At 41.4% G+C, this 15,528-nt stretch overlaps 1 protein-coding gene across 1 annotated transcript in view; it reads right to left on the reverse strand.

The window, feature by feature from the left end:
- Window positions 1–430: 430 nt before the first annotated feature.
- The window catches only part of LOC104278701 (PERQ amino acid-rich with GYF domain-containing protein 2-like), an 18,532-nt gene continuing 3,434 nt past the window's right edge, over window positions 431–15,528 (reverse strand). Inside the window, exons 6-19 of the mRNA XM_009875748.1 lie at window positions 14,514–14,680; window positions 14,012–14,100; window positions 13,356–13,463; window positions 12,698–12,795; window positions 12,109–12,209; window positions 11,165–11,326; window positions 6,161–6,319; window positions 4,715–4,951; window positions 4,012–4,134; window positions 3,203–3,406; window positions 2,877–3,082; window positions 2,393–2,547; window positions 944–1,113; window positions 431–604 (exon numbers count right to left, since the gene is read on the reverse strand). Coding sequence (XP_009874050.1) covers window positions 431–604; window positions 944–1,113; window positions 2,393–2,547; window positions 2,877–3,082; window positions 3,203–3,406; window positions 4,012–4,134; window positions 4,715–4,951; window positions 6,161–6,319; window positions 11,165–11,326; window positions 12,109–12,209; window positions 12,698–12,795; window positions 13,356–13,463; window positions 14,012–14,100; window positions 14,514–14,680 — 2,153 coding nt within the window. The remainder of the gene's footprint in view (window positions 605–943; window positions 1,114–2,392; window positions 2,548–2,876; window positions 3,083–3,202; window positions 3,407–4,011; window positions 4,135–4,714; window positions 4,952–6,160; window positions 6,320–11,164; window positions 11,327–12,108; window positions 12,210–12,697; window positions 12,796–13,355; window positions 13,464–14,011; window positions 14,101–14,513; window positions 14,681–15,528) is intronic.

Below are 15,528 nucleotides of genomic sequence, written 5' to 3' on the forward strand. Positions count from 1 at the left end.
ATAAAGTAAGCAGAGGTCAATTCAAAAGAAGGCAGGCAGTTTAACTGACAACTTTCAACTGCTTAGAGGTTTCCAGGTAATAACCAAGGTATTGAAGAGGCCTTTTTACGAGGGGAAAGACTGACAAAAGTTTTCCATAGAATTGACGTAGAATTTTAAAAGTCATTAAACAGTAATAATACTGAAAAGTTCTAAAGACACTTCAAAAATCTTTTCTGCTCAAATTCTATATTCCTATTTAAGGCTGACAAAAAATTCTACACTCCACAAAGCTTTTTCCAAATTAAACATTAATTCCTAGAAATTAAACACTGACCTAACAAGCTGGGATCCGCGCGAACCATTTTCTGTTTCTTCTTTTTCTTCAAAAGAAGAAAGGCAGTTTAACTGACAAATTCTACACTCCACAAAGCTTTTTCCAAATTAAACATTAATTCCTAGAAATTAAACACTGACCTAACAAGCTGGGATCCGCGCGAACCATTTTCTGTTTCTTCTTTTTCTTCCCACTCTGTACAGCCTCAAAATTGGATTGCTGGTTGTTGCTCTGATTGGTCTGAAAGACCGAATGTAGCGAACTGTGGTTCATCCCCCACACTGAATCCTAGAAAACAAAGCAAGTACAAGATTAAAGGGCAACTAAGTTTAGTTATATTGAAAACCTTCAGAGACACAAAAGCACCTTCTACATCACATGTGACAGCACTAGTCACTGCTGCATCACAGCTTGGGTCAGCATCCCGACACACTACTTCAGCTACGGTTGGCCTTGACTATTAGCTATAAAGGAAACTTGATTCTGCAGGAAATATCTGTAATCTGCTTAATTCTCTGCATTTCACACGACCTGCTCGTCCTCCTATAGGTCCAGCAGAAACTCAAGACTCTTCAGACTCAAACACAGCCCCTCTACACCCCAAGGACCACAGCGAGTAAGATTTACCTGTTGCTGCTGCTGTTGTCGCTGCTGACTGGCTTTCTGTTTGGCACGGCGCTCAAGAAACTGCTTGGCAAACTCCTTGGCCTCAGGAGTATCTCCAAGATAGGCTCTGATGTAATCATGGACCTCGTAGGGAGACTCCACTTCCTTCAGGAAAGAAACAAACGTGGGAACTGCAAGAAGAAGGCAGACCGTGAGGGAATGCACACGATAAACACAAACTTCAGAGATCTCTTTCAAATATTTGCTAATCAAGTAGTCATGGCAAACAGCTCGGTCTTCCGAGTTCCCTACGATAAAGATGCACTGTTCTGTCTATTCTGCAATCAGAACAAGGATAAGAAAGTCAGCTAAGGTGATGAGAAGGAGAAATAAACTGACAATACTAAGGGTATGTTAGCCCCATCAGCTTTAACCCCTGCCAGCTTTAAAGCTCCAACTTAGTGCCAGGCGCAAATGTGAAATACTCTTCTCAGAGCTGTCAGCAGGACACTCTCTTTTTGGCTGAAGCACAACAGATCACACTGCACAGCGGGTGACCTGACCTGCAGGCAGCTGAAGTTCAACAGCTGGCTCACTCATAAGCCTTCTTTACCATCTTTTTTCCCCTTAAACTAACTTTGTGGCACTGAATTTTATTTTAATGTAGAGAAGAACAAAGCAAATCACAAGCTGGGAAGACACCAGGACACAAAGTAGCCTTGGAAGGAGGAAGCTCACTGGGGATGTGTGACCCACAATGGCACCACAGGGCCAGAGCCTCTGCCGAGACACACAGCCTGTCAGGACATCCCAAACGAGGCCAACAAGTTACCTCCAGTACCTCTCCTCCAAGAGGAGGGAAGCTGTGAACTGCAGTGGTGTGAGGTATGATCCCGGCTCATGCAGCACCACCAGCTCCCCACCCAGGTTCAAGGGTCCCACAGAACCACAACTTTGCAGCGTGCAGATGCCGGAGCACAAGGATTCGCACTGGTCCACACTGGAGGCAGCAGGATGCCTGCAGTGCTTCGGTACAAGAAGGCACCAGTTTGTGATCTCGGAGGGGGCACTCCTCTGCGTGCCCTCCGTAGCAGAAAACTCAACCACTTTCACGACAAAAAATGTTTTGCTCAGGGACCTAAGATCGTTTGGCCTGCACTTGGAAGTGACCCGGATCTCATCCACCTGCCTGACAAGGCTGCCTCGAGCACCAAAAACCCGCAGCAGAGCTCTGGCTGGCAGACTTCAGAACTATTTCCAGTCCCCACTGATCTGTTACAGTCAACCCAACAAAAACCAGAGATGATGAGCAGCCAGCCCTGCAGACCACTGTTTAATGATGCCATTTTGCTGACCACATGAAAAACATTACTTTGATGTCATTACTTTCCCTCAGAACTACCTTGGTCAGGAAACAAACCAGATATTGCTTCTCACAGCAGACTGTTCACATTCCTCCCCACCTCTTACCATCTAAGTTGTTGGCTGTGTTGAGTGCATGAAGCATCTGTTCACACCACTGAGTGAATCCATCCTGGGCTTTATTAACCCCCTGGAACAATTTCAACAGCTTCTCCTCTTCTTCCACCTTTTTGTTTTGTCTACTTGTAATACCTACAGATTTACTGAGGTAAAAAAACCACACAGACAATCAATTATAAACAACATATAATCAATTATAAATGACTAGACTTATCAACAGTACCGTAAACAGTACAGTGTTATAAGACTTGCTAGTTTATAAGACGCAAACATCATTTAAGAACCAACTAACTTTCAAAGTAGGTCACAAAATAAACAGTGAATGGTCACCTATTAGGTATTTCTGTTGTCAAAACAGATCCTGAGTGACACAGGAAAAAAAAGTGAAAACCCATGATGATGTTATAACTGCTAAGTGATGATTTAAGGAGTGGTAGCCTTTCTTTGCAAAAGCTCCTTCCCCAATTCCTACCTGAGGCTGGCATTGCTTTTGTTTTTATTGGTCGAGTTACGAGGTCCCACTTCCTTCACTGCATCATCCCAGAAACCCATGTTTGAGTTTTTGGTATCAGCATTACTCCAGATGCTACTGACTAGGTCAGATGCCCACTGGTTGCTGGGATTAGTGTTCAGGGAGCCCCACACTGAATTCCCAATGCTGGTGTGCAGGTTAGAGTGCTGTTGAAACATAATAAAGAGTTACTAGCACCAGACCTGGCAGAACAGTAACAAACAGACACGTAGAACTGTCGCGTACCGTTTCCCTCCACATACTGAATAGACAAACACCCTACGTACCGTAGTATTTCTGACTCTGTTCGGCTGCTGGTGCTGCTGCTGCTGCTGTTTCTGCATCTGCCTTGCCTCTTCCTGCTGTATCTCCAACAGAGATTTGGTGGTGCCTGTTGGTTTGGTGACATTACCCCAGCCTGACAATTTCTGTTGCTGTTGCTGCTGCTGTTGCTGGAGGGCCTTCATTAGTTCCCGCTGCTGACGTCTTTGCTGTAGCATGCAAGACAAAAGTCCTTGTCCACACTTTCAGAAGATCATTACTATTCAAAAATCTAGCTAGGAAACCTGTTTTAAACTGATCTTCCTTTCTTCTGAAGGAGTCAGGCTGACCTATTATTTTTGGAGCCACTACAGTTACTGCAAAAAGGGAGACACCAAGTAACCAGTAAACACAAAATGTTTATTTGCCTAGGACAGAATAAATTTGTCAAATTACAACTGCAGCCAGCTAAGCACTTGGGGTCTTGGAAGATTACCGTCTCTCCTACCATGACTTGTTTCCCATCCCTCCTTAAACTGCCCTGGCCTTGTGTATCTCTGCAAACATATTAGGAATATAAATGTGAAATAATTTTATATCATTTTATGAACATATAACACTCCTGAGGTTAAAAGGGTACAGTTTTCCCTCCTTCTAGATACTTGATTTAAGAAGCTATACAAACTTTCAAATACTTACTAAACCTATGCCTGAAAGATAAGATTTCACCTGAGCTAGGCTATTTCAAAAAACATTCCTCATCCTTACTACTCCTTCTAGTAACTTAAATTGACAGTTAGGCAGTCACATAGTTGAATCTACTCTTAGTATTTACCTCTTCTCGAAGCTGCCGTTCCCGTTCTTCTTCTAACTTCTGGATTTCTGCCAGTGACAGTGTGGCCTGGGATTGACAGGCTCCTGAATTTGATTGCTGACCCCATGTTGAAGATGAAGGGAGCTGGGACAAAACACACATTAATTACAAAACATTTTAGAGAATATTGCTGATGTATCATCATGAAAAACCTGAATAAGCCCACTGCACAGGGGGGAAAACAAAGGCCACCTTTAAATTTTAACAAAATTGTACCGTTTTATCCTTAAAGTATGGATAAGTACAAAGTATAAACTGTGTGTTTCTTTGAGATGTCCTCTGATGTATCATAGTGTCAAAAAGACGGTGTGTCAAGAATAATGCAACACATCACTGCCTGAAAAATAGCAATTTGGATTTCAAAGACTTCAGGAACTCCAGGCTTGAGAAACTTTCCACTGGCCCTCGCTCACTGCAGAAGAATAAACATCTGTGTTCGTATGCAAACCCCTTTCCAGCACACTTCTACTGACTGAACCTTTTTCATTTTGCAACTTATCTTCCTCTTGTTTCTCCCATCACTGTCATAGTCAACTTGACCCTCTTCCCTCTCCAGATGGTTCAGCTGTCCCCGCTCTGCTCAAGCCAGTCTAGACAACCCCGACCCCAGCTGTGGCTTTGTTTCCTACAGAGAAGAGCAAGTCAAACTGCAGAAACACACTACCTTCATTTGTGCAAGTTGCTGCTGTTGCTGCTGCTGTTGCAGCCGTCGTAAAGCCTCCTGCTGCTGCTGCCTCTGTCGCATTATTTCTTTCTGGCGCTGGAGTTCCAGCTCCTTGCGCTTTCGCTCTTCTTCTTCGAGCCGCTGCCTGGCTGCCTCTTCTTCCATGCGTAGCCGACTTTCTTCAAGTCGCCGTTGAGCTTCTTCCTCTTCACGTGCCCACTTGGCAGCCTCCTCTTCCTTCCCAGGACAAAGATAAATTAAGTTTAAGCAGACTTAGTCTAAATCTACTCCTCCTCTGTGGTACTGACATTCTAATGAAACAGAGACAGGCCTTGGTATCTGCAATCTGTTCTGTTCAGGTTCATTTACCTTCACACTTCTCAGGCAAGAAAGCCCAATAAGTATACCTCTTATCACCTAAAAACACAGGTTTCCCATTGCTCAACCGAGGAACTTGGAAGAAAATGACATGTCCCTAGCTCAGACTAACTAATTTCACACCAGATTCCTCTAGGAGTTAACACAGCTTTCAGTCTGAGCTTCCATCTACTCACACTACTTACAGCCAAGTACTGCTACACTTTCAGGAGAATAAAACTGGGCAGGAATAAAGGGAGAAGGGTTTTGACATGAAAGAAGAAAACATGTGACAAAACGATGTTTACTGTTGCTACTCAACACTAGAGTTGCAAAGGAAAAGATGCTTCTGCTAGTAAAGGAGACGACTGTGTGAAGGGACAGAGCTGGTGATGAATGGCTTATAAAGGGAGGGTCCTGAAAAGGAATTTCTAAATAACAACTGACAATTCTGAAATGGACCTAAAAGTTAATGTAAAGCCAATCATGTCAAATTAATCTTGATTAATTTGATTTAGGGACCGTGGCAGTATCAATCAGAGGGCTGTAAGCTCAAGTTCCCCAATATGGACTTCTAAAGCCAAACCCAAGGGAAAAAGACAATCTGTTAATAGTAAGACAAGAAAAAGGAAGAAAAAAGCCGCAACTTTAATAGTGGGTATAGTCTTGGTGTAGTACAGAAGGATGGACAAAACTGATCATCTCAGATGATGTTAAAGATAAGTATTTTATAGTAAGGGCTCAGAGAGTCGCAACTCAAATTATTGTTCTGGTAATGTATTCTGCCTTCTTCTGAAGAAAGGAGTAGAAATTACCATGCTGCAAAGCTATTCTTAAGGCTCAAACCTGAAAGAAAATGCTAATTCAACACAAATCTCTTTTCCAAAGGGCGGATCAGATTCTGGTTACTTCATCCACAATCAGGATACAGGTGAAGAACCTAGTTTTCATTTGCTTGCTACTGTCTACAAGCTTTGCTTTCCTCCCCCAAAACTTATGGTCTCTCAGGCACAGGAGTAAAATTCAAAGCTTGCTCGTTCTGGCAGCCTCCATAATTAAACAGAATAGGTCCCCTTTGCCATTTTTCACCTGTTTACGAATTAACTCCTCTCGCTGCCGTCTCTCCTCCTCTTCTCTTCTTCTCTCTTCCAATCTTCTAAGTGCTTCCTCCTGTTGTTGCCGCTCTTCTTCCTCCCGCTGCCGCCTTAGTGCAATTTCCTGCTCACGCTGTCGCCTCAGGGCTTCCTCCTGGAATTGGAAACAAAACATCAATCTATAAATGCCATTTTATTGATGAACTGCATCAGAACACAGACTATAACACGGTCTGGCCAGATAAATGGCCTCAAGAAAAGCTCCCTAGCTCCAAGCTAAGCATGATCAAAACAACTATGTTAAATACTACAGACCCATGTGTTAGCAAGTTTTTTTGATGCAATGTGCATCTCATATATAAATTAATTATTTTAAGGAAAAAGAAACACATGAAATCATTGCCTATATGTGGTTTTTAAAAGAATGGTGTTGGAATGAAAACATAAGGGTGAGACTCCTCTTTCCAGTATGTACTAATTGTACTTGAAAACAAAAATATATTTTCATGTGTGGGTATCATTAATTCCTTTCTTTGAGGTGTCAGCTCTAAGTTAGAAGCTTTTCCTAGTTATAGGAGTTTCTAAACCCTGACTGCTCAAGTGCACGACAAAACTCAAGCTACATCTCCAGACACCAGAAATAAGCTGAAGAAGCCCAGTGCACTTGAGGACACTGTGTAACCTTTGGAAGTTTCAGAGACGTGGAACTCAATGAAAGGGCTCTGACCAGGCTACTCCTACACTATTTAAATTCTATGGGCAAGAAAAAGTCTCCTGAGGGCTTTGATTTTGGGCTATCCAAAAATCATTCAAATAGCTTTCAATCAATATGTTTTGCTTTCCAAGCAGCAAAAACATTTACTTAAAAATAAAACATCCGCATCCTTCCCTTACTGCTCTGAAGGTCAACATAAATTTTTCCATGCTGCTAGTTGCTTTTTGGAGGACTAACGCAGAACCAGCCTTTAGCTAGCTTCCCGTACAGTGGTATTAAAACAGGAATGCATCTGTGCAACTCTTTGCCCAGGCCTGACCTTCCCTTGCATCAGTAGCCCTGGGTTTTGCTGCCTTTTCTGATCTCTGATGTCCAGCAAGTGTGTTAAGGCAACCCTGCTTTTCATCCCTTCGATTCTCCTTTCCACTTTTGTGGCTTATCCTACCAGCTCAACCTACTTTTAGGACAAGAGCTTTAAGCTTTCATAAATATGTTTTCCTTCTGAATGATCAGTACTGTGCAAATGTATTCCCTGAAGTTTGGGGTTTTTTTTATAAACAATACGTTATTCACAGGATGAAGGGAGACTAATTGTGCAGCATGGATATAAAGTTTGAACTCTGGTAAATCAAAGAAGTTAATTTTGAAATTTAAGACCCTTTTACTAAATCTGATACCAAACCTTCATATATACACAGCACAGAAAAACTGCAATACAGCTCCCTGAAGAACTGGACCAAAAGATTTCTCCCTGATAATGACTATCTCCACATGTCTACAATATAACTGACAGTAGACAGAATATTTTTTACGAGGAACGCTGTGGCTCTGCAGAGCTGCTGGCTGCATATTCCTGTGTGTCACTTCAGGGGTTTAGTGCTAAATGTTAAGTGCAATAAGTGTAAGTTCTTCTTCCACAAGTCAGACATAAAACAGTAGCCTGTGAATTGTTTTCTCATTAATCAAGTCCTTGACTTGTTATATTCACAAAAGCTTCAAGCACAGCACAACACCTACACTACTTCTGTAGCTTGGGCCCGTAACTGTATTAACTGGACACGTGCAGTCAAGTCACAGGGAGCAAGTGCCCCTAATACAAATGGCGAAAAATTTCTGCTCGTTGTTTCTTCTACTGAAAAAGTCTGCTGAGAAGGTGGGAGGTGTGCCAGTCCATTTCGTTTGACCAGAGACCACACACCAGGATCTCTGCTCAGGATGCCTAGCCAGGCCCAAGGGGGATGTTTGGCACTAGGCATTGACCTTAAGGTAGTACCCAAGAGAGATGAACAAAGTTACCAAGTCCTCCTACGCGACAGCAGTTCATTGACATCTCTGCCCTACTTTCCCTTCGGGAAATCAGGTTAGAATTGCCATTAAAAAAGCCGTGGGGATCTCTTGCTCAGGCATGCCAGGAGAGACAATGTTAAGCGACAATAATTTACAAAAAAACAACAACAACAAAAAAAACCCCAAGGAAAAAACACCGAACTTCTCTCCCCTAGAGAACTGAAGATGAACAGTGTTGTATCAACATGAGGGAAAAAAATATCTGCAAGATTATGAAAGGCTGGGAACCATGTGGCTAACGTAATTGATCTCCCTATTCTTCATAGCTATTGAAAAGGTTGTCTTAATACTTATTTCTGTATCTTCTTATTCAAGGTTTTTGTTTGAGCATGTGACTGAAAACATTCAAAGCTCTCCAGCTTTCTGTCACTGACTTGCATGGGAAAGAGACTGACTCCCTCTGGCTCCCTTACTCACAGCTTCCTGCTCCAAGAGAATTCCGGCATTACTTAGCATCTTTTCTAACAATTGTTTTCAAGCACATACAAGTTGCTGCACAGACAGCTTTTTTCAGATCTTTTGAAATATCTATAACATTGCAGTAAGTACTTAAGTAGCAATTCCCATTTTCAACACTGGATTCTTAAATAAGATATTACAGGATTTTTTTTCAGTTAGTAACACCTGCAATTTTGCTTGTCTATCTTACTAGGGCTTCGAAATATTTTTGGTTTTGTGGATCTCACCTTTGAACCAGGTACTTTAAAGGGAGCACTAAAGACATAATTCAGAGAAAACAATTATTAGCTAATTATTAAACCTCAAATTTTGTTTCTGAAAGTGATCAATCATTACAAAATAGAAGATATCAGACCAGAAACAAAAAGAAACACAGGAGCTATACAAGCTGGGCATTACTGTTTGCAATTCTACAGTGCAAGTAATTGATGAAAACTATGAACAGAACTGGATTCAACATTTATATGACATTTCATCCTACAGAATTGAATTTCTATTAAGTATTTTTTTTTTATTTAGAATTCACCATCAACAGCATATTTACTAACCTTATATACTAGTCTTTTATGCAGTATTACATCAAAAGCCTTCCTGAAGTCCAGGCAGATTAAGTCTACTGCTTCACCCCTCTCAGCTCTCACTGTCATCTCCTCAAAAGAAGTTAATCAAATTTGTTAAGCATCATCTCCTCTGTATAAATCCATGCTAATAAATCAGTTCATCCCTGATTCTACAATGCCTTCCAGCACAGAAGTCAGATTCAAATATCAGACCATTTTTTCTTTTTTTTTTTTAAATACAGAATACAATATTATTTTCTTTTTCCAGAGAAGTGCTTAAACTCTTTGTTACCTTTTTTCAAGACATCACTGCTCAGAATTAAGCATTGCGGCAATTACTCCATTGGTAATGAACTAAGATACTTGCTGTTACTGCTTTTCAACCCCATTCTGCTTCCTTCTTGTAAATCATTATTTCCCATGACATCTCAGAAAGGGACAGTCAGATTGTTTACTGTACAAATCCAAAGTGGACAAAAAAACCTTTGGAATTTAATTTCTAAGAAGTTATACACAGCAGCATAACTGTTAGTATGGAAAGAAACACCCCAAGTCTATTTATTTGAAGCCACCATGGATGACACACCGAGTTACCAGGTGATCAGCTGAAAAATTAGTTGTTATGATTAAAACACATCTAAAGCAACTTCACTCAAAAAAAGTTAAACTTTTGAGTATATTATTGCTTTAATGCTACAGTAAAGCTTGAACTCGAGCATCAAAGGAGGCTTTTCCACTGTATACCATCATGACCACAAAGTAGACATGTAAAAACCAGGAGCCATTTATTTATAGACTTGATTCTTCGAGATACCACAAAAGCTACCTATGTATCATGCTGCAGTCTACTGAAATAGGTGACCAGTGACAAAGACCAAACACTGAGTGAACCGAGGTCTGTGACCTGATTCTAGAGGCTTCCTCCTCAGAAGTGTCTCTTCCTTAAATCAAGAAACTTACTTCACAACTGCCTACCTAAGCACACAGAAAAATATTACAAAGGACAAAACTATTTACTACTTTCACCTATTATTCATGTGCTACTTCAGAGGGAATTTATTGACTAACTCCTTCGTGAACAGGCTGAACGATGTGCTTTCGCTTATCCTTCATATACAGAGTGAAAACAAAACTTTCACTGTCTTTCCTTCCTGTGACACTGAAGGAACAACTATCTCTCTCTTCCATAGAGAATTCAGAAGTAAATGTTAGAAACATCAAGCTAATAATGTCTCCGTTTCCTGTTCTTGTACTATTAAGAACATAAAACTTCTACATTTGTTCTCCTACTGTAAAACACATCATATAACTAGTTTTAACAAATCTGCTTGTCCAAACTACATCTTTTCCTTTCCCAAGTATGAACTCAAGAAAACAAAACTTAAAGACTCTATAACATAATCCAGATGATTTATTTTAAAAGGATATTTACTAAGTTTATAAAAACAGGGGAAAAGAAGCTGTTATATCACTTTTTTCCCCCCACTATAGCCCTCTGCATTTTATTTATTTGCAACAGCTGCTCAAGCTCCGGTCTACTCCAGAACAAATCCTTATCAAGAACCTAGATTGCATAAACAGTGAATAAAGATTAAACTTAGAAAATCCGGACAACTAACTAAAGTCTAATATTGATCCTATGAAGTTGTGAGGGAATATTCCACATGGAATTAAAGCCTCTCAGCTCACAAAAAGGAACCTAGCTTGACGTGGACCATCAAAGCCCATTTTGCAGACTGCAGTTTGGGCTCTTAAAATCAAGAACAGAAGAAGAATCATTTCATATACTCACATGAAAAATATTAGAACTGTCTTCGTTGACACCTACCAGAGATTAATTAGACCCCACAGGTTTCTTAAAGTGAGTTTTATAAAGGATTAAAATTAATTAGAGATTAACTACATTGAGGAAACTCACTTGCTTCCTGCGGGCCAGTTCTTCTTCTTCCCGTCGTTTCCTCTCATCTTCCTGCTGCCTCCTAAGTAGCTCTTCTTGTTGCCTCCGAAGCTCCTCCTGCCTTTTCCTCTCCTCTTCCTCTCGTTTGGCCCTCATTTCCACTTCTCTCCTCTCTTGCTCTAGCTACAATTCACATAAAACTATACTCAGATGCAGGTAACGTATTCCTACACCACTTCTTAGGGCAACTGTGCTGAGATTACAGTAACAACACAAAGGATGAAGCCTCTGACGGATGCTCTCCCTTAATGGTAATTTTACCTATCAGCTGGCTGCCTGCTGGGGTCAGATTCCTATGTCTAGAACAATTTCTGTTCTGTAACGAACGCCAGTGCCCTAGTCAGTCTTTCTAAAACAGCTCCTTAAAATAACCTCTGACTTTAAAGCTAGGAGTGAGTTGCTTTGCAGTCATCATAAAATAATCAGTTTCAGGAAATGGACAGAATCAAACAGGTTCAAACTGGCAAAAATAATTAAATATTAGAGTAAGTGTGGAACAACCCCGATAAACAGGACTCTTACAATTCCCCAGACCAATTCTGGTGAAAAGATGCAAGGATTAAGAGAATGACCACCTGCTCCTACTGGCATAACAGCTGATGATGATCCTATTTTAACACAGAGGTGGCTAGTGACAAGTTTTTAATTCAAGTGTAAAAAACATAACCACAATTTTAGAGATCAGTAGTATCCCACAGCAAGTTTCCAAACAGCAGTTCACAAGGATTTTATAACTGGTTTCAATAACCCCTATTCTCTTTATGGTATTGTTCATTAAAATCTAATCAGAACTGTACAGAGCAGCCTGAGGATTGAAGAGCTAATAGTCTTCTGTTGGCTCAAGAAACACAGTTACATTGCAGAACAGCAATCCCAACTTCTTACAGTACAAAACAGTTTCTGACCTTTGCAGCTTTGGCCTTCTCGAGCTGCTGAAGTTGTTCTAGAGCTGGTCCCTGAGCTGCAGTATCAATGGGGAGATCCCAGACACTGCTTCCTTCCCAGACTAGATAGTGAAGAAAAACATTGACAAGCAAAAATAAGCACATCAACAAAAAATCAACTGAAAGGGGAAAGACTTGGGTACACTGTTACTGTGTTTTATGAACTAAAATCATGACAACATGTTAGCCTTAGTCAGCAGAGGGCCACCTCATCTTCCTGTAGAACAAGGCCTGTCCATTACTGAAGTAAGAACGGCTTTCCTACAACATTCTACACGAGAATCAGCTATTCAAACACCTCCCTTCAGAGCAGAACACCTTTATAAAACACAACACTCACTCCCTTTGGATCAAGGCTTTCCATAATCATTCAGGAAAATTACTATGTTCTTCACTGTTCTCACACTGAATTTAAACTGCAAGGCAAAGTAGCCTGAATCAGTTAAAAATCATTTCCCCAAGTATCAAAAAGGGAGTGATCACCTCAACAATGCTGGCTCTTACTCCATGAACTTGTCCTAATAGATCTGACACGTGCTAAGCATCTTACCTGTAGGCTGTGAAGCTGACTGAAGTTCCCATATTGAGCCAGTGTCCGGCACTGACACAGACCTTGTAACAGGTGGCATCATGTTCTGTTCTGATATTCTGCAATACCAACAGGAAGAGTCAACATGCCACTTCCAGGGAGAGGAGTGCTCTGCACACGCATGAGAGTCACTAACTTGTAACATACTCCTTCCCTTCCACACCTCTATTTAAAACAAAAAGGTGATGGGGGCAGCACCAGCTGTTCACAGGGTTCTCGCTCATCTCACCCCTGCTGCCAAGCCAAGGGCTAAGCCAGCTACTGCTACAGTTTTGCATCTGCTGCTTATAGGCTAGTTTGCCGAACAAGGATCTAGTACTGCAGACCTCAACCGGCAAAGCCATTACGTTACCAATACAACAGAACTGTCAAAAAGGTTGTTTCAAATATATGATTTTTCCTCCTTTTTTCATAAGCATTCTCTGAGGCAAAGGCTACATATACAAAGCACTATTTGACATCCAGCAACTGTTACATATTCATACAATCTTTAAAATATGCAATGCTCCAACATGAGCAAACTTGAATAGAACTGACCACTGACAAGATTATAATTATCACTATATCCAAGTTAGAGTACAGGAAGGATGGTATTCCGTTCAATTCTGGGCTAACTCACCTCATCTTCAGGGCCTGGAACTGTTGCAAGAGAATAGCAAGCTGCTGCTGCTGCTGGGATGAGAGGGCTGCCTTTTGCTGCTGAGCCAGCACCTGTGCATACTGTTGTCTTCAAAAGAAAAGCAGAGAATCATTCGTATTTGTTCACTTGCTTATTTATATAATGCCCAAGTTGCTGAAGTTCCACAGAGACTCATTCTCTGGGACTAATGCCCACTGAGCTATATAATGCATGTGCTAAACACCAGAGGAAACCACCAAACGGGGCCTTGGGAAGAATCAAAAATACAACAAATTGGTCCACCTCAGCAGAATCAGATTTCTCTTAACCTTCAACTATGTTAAACAGTTATTGCTGTCTCTATTGCAAGTTGTGCAGTACTACTTCCCTTTTTCTATAAATCACATGCGGATTACCCTAATTAACCTGGCTTTGATGACTGCCCACCTACACAACTCAGTTTCTTCCCCCACTACGTCAAGTTCTGAGTCGCTGGCGTTTGTAGAAACAGGTTACTGCTGTTAGAGGCGAAGCACTCCCAGTCCCATTGCCCAATGGGGAAAAAAAAAAAAAAAAGACAAGCAGCTGAACCCAGATGATTAAAAATGCAGAGCAGAACATAGCCACTGGAAGATCTCTGGGACAAGCAATCTTACTGTATTAAAAGGTGCTGATACTGGAGGTGCTGCATTTGGATCAGGGCCAACTCCTGTTGTCTAGTCAGCCGCTCTTGGTCCAGCTCGCCCTGTGTTTAGGAATAAAACATTCTATTTTAATAACACATATAAGAGTGGTACATTGCAAATGCAAGCAGTGTAAAAGTTGCACTCTGAACTGAAAAGACAAAATAGTAAAACACCTAGACAGAGATCAGCATTGGCAACGCCTTTAGTATGGCGACTGTGAAACACTTATATGTATCACAGGACCAAGTCTTTCACAATCACTGAACAGCGTTGCTTCTGTTTTAGCTTAAACCAAGACACATGGCAAAAGAAAGTATTTAAAAATTCTCTCCTCTTAAAAAGGTATTTAACATCGAGTTCAACTTTGGTGCTTGGAACACCTGCAATTCCAAGACAAAGAACTTGACAAGTAAATAACTGGATTTCCATTTGTTCCAGAACTATTTGAATATTGCAACTGTCATATAATTACCAGATGTGGAAGCGGTGCTGGACCTGGAGTGAAGGGAACCCTGCCCCACATTTTCATGATGTCTCCCAGAGGCTGGAAGGTCTCATCACAGGCTCTTTTAACCAACAGCGACATGGTGAAGTACCCAGCCTGGAACCACTCTGCCATCTCCTGGTTACTGAAAGGACCTGAAATGACACCAACCAATACACAGCGGGGGAAAGGGAAGTGAGGCCACGTTGAGCATCCTGGAAACACAGAGCACAGTCCTTGTTAAAGTGACACAGTGCCTAGCATCAGACGCTCCTGTCCACCTCGTCCACTCGTCTGGACAGACAGGACATTCAAGGCTGGAGTGTCAACACACGTATCTAGAGCTTTAGAATGGCTACAGCACCCCGCTAGGGAGTCGTTATGGAAAAGCGCACGACTGGTTCTACCACACGTGTTGGAGGAAGACGAGTCAGCTCCGAGATGAAAGCCGAGCAGCCATGGCAGTGTGGCGCTCGGCCCAGCTAACGCACGTCCTGCCTTCCCGCAAAGCTCACTACTTCAGGCACAGCGCCAGGCTGACGATTGCCACTTCCAGTTGGGACTTTGGCTGTACCCACTAGCTGACAGTGCTAAAAGCAGAAGCGCTGCTTTCCCCATACAAACTGTATAAATAATTAAATGATCTCAGCCTGCTTCAACTCTTGCCTTCAAATCAGGAGTGCTTTACAGAAGTTTTGCTTCCGGAACTTAGCAGACGACCAGATCCACCTCTGAGTGGACCACTACATTTTTTTAAGATGATGAGAAAAACTGTTCTTTCTCCTTTCTCAAAAAGCTACACTTTTTCTTCTCTTCCTTTTTCCTGGGAAAGATTTCAGTCACTCCTTTCACAGGAGAACTTCTATACTAATTTTACACATCCAAACGGACACAAAGCCAGTATATATATTAAAAAAAGATTACTTAACGCAGTTAGAACCACACAAATATAAGCTTTGCAACAATATCTTCTGTAAAGCAAGAATATTCAGTAACTCTTTCC

The sequence above is a fragment of the Apaloderma vittatum genome, unplaced genomic scaffold (assembly GCF_000703405.1).
Source record: "Apaloderma vittatum isolate BGI_N311 unplaced genomic scaffold, ASM70340v1 scaffold39908, whole genome shotgun sequence".
Classification (NCBI taxonomy): domain Eukaryota; kingdom Metazoa; phylum Chordata; class Aves; order Trogoniformes; family Trogonidae; genus Apaloderma; species Apaloderma vittatum.